The sequence below is a fragment of the Brienomyrus brachyistius genome, unplaced genomic scaffold (genome assembly GCF_023856365.1).
Source record: "Brienomyrus brachyistius isolate T26 unplaced genomic scaffold, BBRACH_0.4 scaffold70, whole genome shotgun sequence".
In the NCBI taxonomy this organism is placed as follows: domain Eukaryota; kingdom Metazoa; phylum Chordata; class Actinopteri; order Osteoglossiformes; family Mormyridae; genus Brienomyrus; species Brienomyrus brachyistius.
In genome coordinates, this window is record NW_026042345.1 from 1,315,623 (window position 1) to 1,325,536 (window position 9,914).

The 9,914-nt window shown below is 42.6% G+C and overlaps 2 protein-coding genes across 4 annotated transcripts; one reads left to right on the forward strand and one right to left on the reverse strand.

The window, feature by feature from the left end:
* The first annotated feature begins 886 nt into the window (after positions 1–886).
* lamtor3 (late endosomal/lysosomal adaptor, MAPK and MTOR activator 3) lies at positions 887–4,207 on the forward strand. 3 transcript variants are annotated; one of them, XM_049002632.1, is made up of 8 exons: positions 1,602–1,698; positions 1,831–1,944; positions 2,305–2,378; positions 2,478–2,512; positions 2,749–2,807; positions 2,905–3,038; positions 3,655–3,718; positions 3,841–4,207. In XM_049002632.1, exons 3-8 carry the CDS (start codon positions 2,370–2,372, stop codon positions 3,912–3,914), a joined length of 375 nt encoding a protein of 124 aa, XP_048858589.1. In that variant the 5' UTR covers positions 1,602–1,698; positions 1,831–1,944; positions 2,305–2,369; the 3' UTR covers positions 3,915–4,207. The 3 variants fall into 3 exon arrangements, with proteins under 3 accessions (XP_048858591.1, XP_048858589.1, XP_048858592.1); XM_049002634.1 differs by lacking the exons at positions 1,602–1,698; positions 1,831–1,944 and adding an exon at positions 887–965; XM_049002635.1 differs by lacking the exons at positions 1,602–1,698; positions 1,831–1,944 and adding an exon at positions 1,967–2,116.
* A 7-nt stretch (positions 4,208–4,214) lies between these two features.
* LOC125726337 (dual adapter for phosphotyrosine and 3-phosphotyrosine and 3-phosphoinositide-like) lies at positions 4,215–9,671 on the reverse strand. Its single transcript, XM_049002631.1, has 9 exons — positions 9,434–9,671; positions 8,513–8,635; positions 8,267–8,400; positions 7,288–7,418; positions 7,160–7,207; positions 6,997–7,059; positions 6,652–6,737; positions 5,662–5,749; positions 4,215–4,817 (listed from the first exon to the last, which is right to left on the reverse strand). Exons 1-9 carry the CDS (start codon positions 9,493–9,495, stop codon positions 4,794–4,796), a joined length of 759 nt encoding a protein of 252 aa, XP_048858588.1. The 5' UTR covers positions 9,496–9,671; the 3' UTR covers positions 4,215–4,793.
* Positions 9,672–9,914: the final 243 nt, after the last annotated feature.

The following is a 9,914-nucleotide window of genomic DNA, read 5'->3' on the forward strand; positions in this document are numbered from 1 at the left end:
TCCAAAGATATCAGCCTATCAAACACTTTCATAATGTGCGTTCAATGTCGTCTTTTTTACCTGGACCCTGTAACCCCTAAGGAAATCCCACAGATAACCTTCATATAAGCTCTCCCTTTACACACACAAACACACACATGAGGAGAAATGTAGTTTTGGGGGCTATGACAGTACATCTTCTGTGTCATGATTTAACTACACATACGTCATGCTATGATAATGTTACTTGACTGCATTTTTTGAACAATTCATTATTCATGTTATTACCATAACAAATGACAAATGTAAAACAGGCAAACATGCGTTGAGCGGGACGTGAGTATAGGTAATGTGTGTACTCAACTAGCTAGTCAAACCTGAGAGTTATCTGTCACTAGTTTCACAGGCTCTTACTCATTTTTCAAAGTTCAACATAAAATCGATTACTGGGCTTTTCATTTTGTACTTCTGTTAGAAACTTCTTCATATATTTTTTTCTTCTTTCCAATCAAGACATAGAGGTTTATAACAACGAAGAGATATACAATCTGAATAACTTTATACGTGTCTATATTAGCATAATTAAATCAATTTTAAATTTAATTAATAAATGCACCAAAATTTAAGTGCACTTACTTCACACACGGCAGAATAGCTAATGGCTTGTGGAATGAAATGCATTAACGCATGGACTGAAAGCATGAAGTACGTCAACTTATAATAATCTGCAGCACAGATTGTTCTCATATCTGAATTGCCGCTCTTTAAAACATAATACAGAAAAAAAGACATTTGTTTGATAAATATCCCGTTTCCCAGCACCAGCGTGACCTCGCACGACCAGGCTGCACAGCTGCTGCTCTCCTAATGTCAAGCGCTGCTTGCAGAATCAGACAGAGCGAGTATCTTACAGATATATTACGGCACAGCAGAGACCTTAGCATGGCTGTTTGAAACGTGACACGTAGCGCTGACATCGGAATGGGGTGAATATAGTTTCCCTTTGTGATTTTTTTAAGCAACAAACCATAACGCCAAGCACTATTTCTGGGGTAGCTAATATCCTCTCGGGTCACCAAGCACTTTTAACAGTGGACGTCTTTACTTTCCAACGTAATTTTTAAGTCACTCTTTCTACTACCTAACTCTTGTATTCTATTTTGAATTTGACTACTGGTAGCTCACCAATAATGCACATACTATTTAACAGTTCTATTTTCTGAGGTCAAACGCATTTTATTGCATTAGGTACACCAGCCGACTTCAATCCTCCAGTTTGTTTGAACTACTTTATAAATGTTCGTTTTAATGATCTGAGAGGTAAATACCAGTAAACTGGGTTTTAATGCGCGCTCTATCTATTTTGCTCTTTGGAGGATTTTGCTCTAAAATGAATTTTTAAAAGACGGTAGTAATTCTAAGCAGCAAAACAGCACTTTCTTCCGCCTAATATTATACTCCTGTGCTTCTTATATTTTTATGTCGCAGAGTAAAACTCAAAATAAATACGCATTTCAGAACTTTTTAAACAAACCTATAAGGAACCTCTCACGGTTCGCGGAAGAATAACCAGTTTATCGTCAGTTGGTTCGTCATTTCTGTGCCGTAAAGCAGGATACTGCTACAGCCGGAGTCGGCTGTCGTTAAACTACCAAACAGAATTGAACAGTAAAAATTGACAGCTGATTTCCACTGCGGGAAAATCGAACTGTATTCAATGTAAGTTCAGAAAGATAACAGAAAATACGTTCATAGGAACGATGCTGCGCTCGTCACGCTAAAATCACTTTCCTAGGTGTTTGTGCTTTGTGACACTTCTTTACGTCAGTTGGGTACACTTTTCGCCCGCAGGTTTCTGCACCAAAATACCTCCCCACTGTACACAACCCAATAAAGACGTTTTACAATAAGGATTTATGACATGCGGTGCTGTTGACGAGGGCAGGGCGCTGATCTCAGTTAGAGGTACTTATTTCTGCTGGATTTATGTTTTATATAACGCGAGTTAAAGTTGCTGTGTATCTGCCGACTCTCACGGTTAGCTAGGTAGCTAGTAATGCCTAATATTCATAATCAACACCGTCACTCAACAAGTAATTTTTTAACAACTCCGACGGTGAACCTCTCGAAAATAGAGGTAAATTGTATGTATGTTTGGTAATAAAACTCTTATAAATAACTCGCTTGTAAATAAAATTTGGATCACGCCGCATTCCTGTATGTACATACTAAGGGGACGAATGACAGAATTGCAGATATTACATTATAACTAAATGCAGTGCCAGTTTATTTATTATATAAAGTTTTTTTGCTTTTATTCCTTAGGTTTTTCGATTGGTAGCCCCATGTAGCTGCTGGCCTGTGTCTTTGTCACGTCTTTAACAATCAATATGGCTGATGTGAGTGTGCAGATTCTTTTTTTTTTTTGTACCAACCCAGAGATCAAGGCGAAGACCTTTAGGAAATGTGAATACTTATGTTTTATTTTTTCGTTTCAGGAGCTGAAGCGATACCTCTATAAACAGCTGCCAAGGTATGTTTCACTTGATAGTCAAAGAGACGGCAAAGTATACGGTTTTTTTTGTTTAAAATTTAGATTAATGTAGTATCGTATGCAATATTTGTCGTGAATTATAAGTTGGTGCAGGTGTGTATAGTACATTTGGTGTTATGGCAGACATAAATCCTCATGACACAAAGCCCTCCTTTTTCAAATGATCTGTCAGCCCTGACCCACTTACAGTTTTACACAATGTGTTTTTTTTTTAGTGTTGAAGGCCTTCATGCAATTGTTGTCACAGACAGGGATGGGGTTCCTGTTATCAAAGGTACGGTACATGGATGCATGCCTGTATGTATGCAACATGTGAGGTGCACCAGTTCAGGATGACTTCTGAAGCATGTGCCTCTGTTTTCCCCTCTCAGTGGCCAATGACAATGCCCCAGAATATGCCCTCAGACCTGCCTTCCTGTCGACCTTCGCCCTGGCAACAGACCAGGGCAGCAAGCTAGGACTCTCCAAAAACAAGAGCATCATCTGTTACTACAACACCTACCAGGTGCGTGCCGGAGCTCCGGTGCCAGTGGCCCTACATACGACCAATGCCAGGGCTGGCAAGGTTGAGTGATAGCTTCCGAAAAGGTGTTTCTCAGATGAGGCTGCTGGCTGAATGCTCATTCGCTTCCCTCAAACCGCAGTTTTCCACACTGTGTCTACAATTCATCAATGGATAGTTAAAGGTAGGGTGTGCAATTTTAATCCGATACACTTTTGGTCAGATTCAGTAAATGTCTCCTCACAGTCTACAAGGTGTCCATTCTGTGTGTTTCTGTGGGTTTATAAATCACCTTCTCCCCATCCTGTGCACAAGCATGAACACCCCTGTTGCTGATTGGCTGGACCGGTATCATGTGGCCCGGGCAAAGCCACCTTTTTTCCCCCTGTTTACAGAGCAGCAGGGGCTGCATGGAAACACCAGGTTTTATTTCAGCGCACACACAAAATTGACAGCTAGAAGACTGAGGAGAAATTTGCCGAACTTGAGAAATAAGTGGATCGGATTAAAGTCGCATACTCCAGTGCTTTTTTTCCCTCCATCCTCAATAGCAGATGATGCCATTCTGACAGGTTCCTAGGCAATCCCTTGTGACATGTTACTTATTGTTTTTTTTCAGGTCGTGCAGTTCAACCGGCTGCCCCTGGTAATCAGCTTCATTGCCAGTAGTAATGCCAACACAGGTAAGGGCAGCAAAGAATTCATTCTTCAGGAATGAACCTCTGCAAAAACCGTATTGTCTGGAAGTCAGTCTGTTCACCTTAAAGGTCACAGTGCTTCTCTGACGTTGTCTCTGTATATGCAGGTCTTATCATCAGCCTGGAAAAGGAGCTCGCGCCAATGATTGAGGAGCTGCGTCAAGTTGTGGAAGTAGCTTAGAAAAAACTGTCTATCACTTTATGGAATCGTGGGGATGACTTGGGATTTCATCCTTAGTGCCTGAGTTTGCAATCAGCTGTATTCCTTGAGTAGTACGCTTGGTTGAAGAGGGTTGGGACAGCACAGGGATTATGGAAGGGAGATGGAGATGTCGTGGATGTTTTTCGGGAATCTTGCACACTTTTTTTCTCTTATGGTGTTCCTTCCAAAAACTTTAAATCCAAACGATACGTATTTATTACATGTACAGTGTATGTCTTGTCTTGAATCGAAATAAATGACAGCACACCATTGGTCTTTTGCATCAAACCTTTTGTTAAATGGTTACATGAGTTCCCACACTCTCCATTATTTATTGTTATGAATTATTTGCAGTAATTGGTATTAATAATTAAGGGTTCTCGGGTTACACATAGGGCAGCTCCTCCGCCTATGACAGATTGGCATTTGCTTTAGCAGTGCATAGAATAGTACTAAAATATTCTCCAAATACTGGTTTTACTGGACATGTGCTGAAGCAGTAAGCGCTCATAGGGTGTGTGTTTGAATGTACTTAAGATGAACTGTCATTCCAAGCTGGCGGAGCCCTGCCTTGTGTCCCATCTAACTCCATTAGACTAAATCTGTACACCTTTAAAGAAAAATAACTCAAGAAACAGTTTTGAATTTACATTTTTCAAATGAAAACTTGGAGGCGCTGTTTCAGAGCTCTCAAAGTGTTGGTAGGCAATAATAATCCTGGAGAACGCTCTTCTGGCCTGTTGACAAAGAGCGACACTTACTCCCCGGCTAGGATAGGGTGCAGCGCCTGTCGTCCTCGGTGATTCTCGTTCTCGGCCTATATTCAGCCACTGCTCCCTGACCCAACTTCTCCTTTTCTCAGGGGCTTTTTTGGATGTGCGACTGGAAAACAAGAGCAGGCTGCATCTGTTCCAAGTTCATGACCGACTTCAAGTTTTGCCACCACTGACAGTGATCTCCCCTGTCGCTGATATCAAGCTAAAATAAGTACAGTGTATAGAACAGGTGTACTGATGCAAGTTAACGAAGGTGTTTCTGCACAACTCCCAATGATAAAAAAATAAAAAATGTATTCCGGTTTCAGGAGTTATATTCATTTAACAAGGAACCTGAAGAATCAGACGTTAACAAAAACAGGAATACATTTTGTTCCAATGTGCTTAATATAATCTTCAATTCAGTGGTTCAGTAAAATAAGATCATTCTCTGGAAATTAAGTGGATAACTCAGATCTCCTGGTCTGGAACCTTTCAATCTTCAAAGTTCTGACATGTTTTTAACCAGTTTTACACAATGGCTTTATGAGTGACTGTTTTTAAATCTGCAATTTGTTACTTACTGGCACGATCCGTGGTTAAACGGGTGAGCGTACAGGCAGGCAAGCGGGCAGAAAGCAGGCAAGCAGGTGAAGTATGGGGAAAAACTGGGGATTTATTAACTGGTAACGGGGATCAAGAAACATAACACGGGTACTAACATCGACCAGCATCAATGACGGACAAAGAACTAAGGCAAGACATGGACTGAAATAGACAGGACTGGGCGAAAATAATCGGACACAGCTGGGCAAGATCAGGGAAGCACATGTGGATCAGGGGGCGTGGCACACACAAGGATCGGGTGTGGCACACATGAGGATCGGGCGTGGCACACGAGGAGCGGACGAGGCACACACGAGGATCGGGCGTGGCACACGAGGAGCGGACGAGCCGGGCGTGACACTTACTAGTTTCCAGCTTAGTATGGCGATCCACTCCTCTGCCTCAGTGCCAGTGAAAGCACACATGTAAAAGGTCCTTTCAGGAAATACCATGCTGTGCGACACACAGGGAGATGTTGCTGACCATAACAGGGTGTGAACAAAGAGCCTATCTTGGTCAAAATATACTGTAAAGGTCAGAACTGTTTATTGTCATGTTTCTCAAAAGGCACCAATGGCTTGAGATTTTTTTAACTGTATGTCAGCGTGTCACCAGTACAATAATAAAGGTATTGACAGGCTTGTCTTTCAAAGTGGATAGCTGAACATACAGTGAGATAACTTCATGCACTGATAGTGTTTGGCTAGGGGTTTTACTCATTTTTCTCATGTTCAGATTTCTTCATGACCCGTAATGGTACCATTCTTGTGATTTCACTAAGAGTGAAACAAGGTAACGGGAAGGTTTGTTACCTCACAGCCGCTCAGTCCTACCCTAACTTCCCAGTTTCCAGAAGTATTCATTTGTAGCATGTTTCAGAACAAAAGAGAACTCCATTTGCAGGAAGCGAAACACTTTTGGTATGTGACATTCACATTATTGTTAACATCGCCATTGTTTCAGTACTATCATACCCAAAAGCAAAATGAACTATGAGAGGATTGCTAAAGATATTTATTACATTTTCAGTCCCGTCATAACAAGGACAAATAACATAATTGTCGCTGGGAGTTCAGGGTATTTCAGTGGGTAACACTTTCACTCTGCACTCTCAACGTTCCTGCCCATATGTGCGGAGTGTGTGTGTTCTCCAAAACCATATCTTCAGGTGGATTAATGACTCTTAATTCTGTGTACCCATATTATGGACTGGCATCCTGTCAGGCTGTCCTCTGCCCTCTGCATCCTGGGAAAAGCTCCAGGCGCACCGTGACCTTGTATTGGATGAGCAGGTACGGAAGATGGATGAATCGGGAGTGCGGCTTTATGGTGATGTAATCGGGGGAGACACTCACCAAAAGCAGTTTATTCTCTTTCTGGAGAAATCAGCCTGGACTGCAGAACACGCTCTCAGATCGAGGGTTCGAATTGGCTCGGCGGACTGTGTCGGGACAACGTCAGACATGAGGCTGCGGTTCGCTCTTATCGCGCAGCCGCCTTATGGCTTTGCGTTATCGCCCTCTCGGATCGAATTCTGCTTCACAGCGAGCGGTAAATTACCGAGGAGGCTTTTACAGATGGTACGATAAGAAGCCTATTCTCATTCCAACTAGGGCAGATAACATGGTCGATTACATCAAACCCACCCTGAAATATTTCACTCTAATAAGCTGAGCCGCGCAGTATAAAAGCTGACTCACCGATTTGTTTTTAAAATACTTCATTTCGTTCCTATTTAAAGTGAACCACCTTGTTTTCCAGCTCTGAAAATTGAAACAGATAACAATGATAAGATTACGTCATGACTCTCTGCTCATTAAATCCGCAATTAGCTTTTCTGTTGTGCTGTTAAATGTTTCTCACCTTAACAACTGCACCTTGTTTGACTAGATAACCCTCCTTTGTTCCCAGCTGTAGGGTAGATAAGTACATCAGGGTTATCCGCATGGGCTATTTGTCCTATGTACATTTTTTTGCTACCTTTGACTCACCGAAGGTGCACTGGCCACCAGGTCCTCCGCGGTCATTCCAGTGTGCATGGCCGTGTGCACCAGCACGGGCTCGTAAAGGCGGGGCTCCTCCACCTCCCGGGGGTATGGAAACTCCATGACGATGAGGCACCCTGCATCCAAGGCGGAGGGGGGGAGGGAATGCAAGCATCCTGTAATTGGTGCGCGGGACGTAGCATAGTGCAGACTTCATGAGTGTGATCCATGAGGAAAGATAATAATACGCTGTAATTAGCTGTTTTTCATTTTCACAAGATGGATATGACGTGAGTCTGTCGCTAGGCAACGGGGCCATAATAAAATCTTGCAGCTACCTGTGCAACAATAATTATTATACATATATATGTGTGTGTGTGTGTGTGTGTGTGTATATATATATATATATATACACACACACAAACACACAGCTGTGGAAAACAGTATATTCTGGTTTAATCATGGCTCTGCTGGCTATGCTGAACAGCATGTTGCTTATAACCTCAACATTTCTGTGACAACAGTACAGAAGAATAAGCTGAATCAGGCGACAATGGGAATTACCAGGAACCAGCCAGATAAATCACAGAGGTTACTTTCTAATGCCAGAGATGACTGTCTACTGAACCGACGGTTTCTCATGAATCATAGGATGAGATCGAGTGACCTTCAAAAGGAGTGGGACACATTAAGTGCAGGTGTGAAGTGCTCTGCTAGGACAGTTTCTGCTCCTAGAAGCCAGACTGAAGTCCCGTAAAGCAAGGAAGAAGCGCTTCATTAATGAGAAAGAGAAGAACCAGGCTGCAGTTTGCAAAAAAGAAAATAAAGCATATTATTCAAAGACACACGTCAATAAGTAGAGAAATGACTGAACTAAAAATTTGCATTGTGGTCTCTTAGTTTTTTCCATGGCTGTATTTACATGGCTGTATCTGCCGCTTTATTTATTTATTTTTCAGAAGGAAGACATTTATAAAGAACTAACCTGTTTCATTTCCTACAAGGGGCTGGTTGGCAAAATGATCGATGAATTCCCGGAGTGATGAAAACTCCTGAAATCCAAATGTGTAGCACTTGTCCTTCCGGTTTACTTGAAAGTGTTTGACTGAGTCATCGGCCCTTAGCACCGAATAATGGAAAATGCGAATGTTAAAAATGCTGAGCTTTCGTTCATTTCCCCCTGCGATCACTAATCGTGCGGAGACTAGAACTGAACGAGGCTGAGATGCACCTCACTGACAGGGCGATGCAGCCGGGACCTTCGTAACAGTTGCGGAGCAGATAGCTTCCTTTGTGGCCGTTGGACATGAGCAGGGCTTCCGCTTTGTGGCGAGACAGATCGCCGTGGTACCAGCTGGGGATGGGAGGCGTCAGAAAACAGACAATCAAAGAGAGAATTAAAGGAGACTCATCTTACATATTAATTGACAGTAACGATGCCAAATCTTGCAAGTTCTGGCTACCAAACATTAAACACAAGAACGAAAGCTATAACCCTAAACAAAACCTTTTGAAAAAAGACATGCCAATGACAACTATACCAACAAACAACAAATACACTTTTATTTACAGTACTTTGAGATTTTGAAGTGAAAGTAAGGGGCGGCATGGTGGTGCAGTGCTTAGCACTGTTGCCTCACACCGCTGGGACCTGAACTGAAGTCTCTGCCTGGGTTCCACGTATGTGGAGTTTGCATGTTCTCCGCGTGTCACTGCGGGGTTTCCTGTGGGTACCCTTGGCTCCCCCGTCCCCGAGGTTAATTGTGCCCCTTCTTTGGGTTGTTTCCTGCCCTGGACCCCCACTGACCCTGAATAGCACCAGTTATAGAAAATGTATGGTAATGAAAAGTGCTATTGAAATGTATTCCCCCATTTCTCGACTCTTTCTCGTGGTCAGGGTGGCCAATGTCCTATCTGCTCGACAACTTCCATAATATGGTTTCAGCCCCCCCACCAACAGAACTCGGAACAAAACGGCCCCTACTTAGTAACGAAGTGAAATTACATAGCAATTCACTATTGTTCTCACTGACAACAGAAGAAGCAAGCATCTGCGGGAAATCTTACGTAAATCACAACTCTGGAAAACATTACACATTAACACATAAAATCATGTGAATGAGAATTCTCTCTATCTATCTATTTTTCTTACCTCAGCGTCTCCAGTTCATCCACCTCGGGCTCAGTGCCTCGTTCAGAGCCGCTGTCACTCATCGCTGATATCGGTCCAGCGCTCGCCTCCCGTCCGCTTACGGTGCGACAGGTATGAATCCCACGCTTTCGGCGTATAATTCAGCATGCAGCTTTATTAAACTGCTAATTACACAGTCTAAATCAGAAATAACGCACTTATACTGAATATCTAACAACTAAGAAGGAGAAGGAAGTTCTTAATAGTCACGCCCACAGCAGAGAATCGGTGTGGCATGGTCAGCATCCTAATAGTGCGCATTACTTTTAACGTGAACTGAATACTTTGGATTGGTTTCACATACGGGAAAAGAAAAACTCTTCAAGATAGTCACATTATTGGTTTATTTGGGAGCAGCTTTAAAGTACGATCGACCACATTAGGCCCTGCAATGTTGTAAACCTGATAGGTTGGACGCTGTTGTCCCACTGTCTGATGAAAC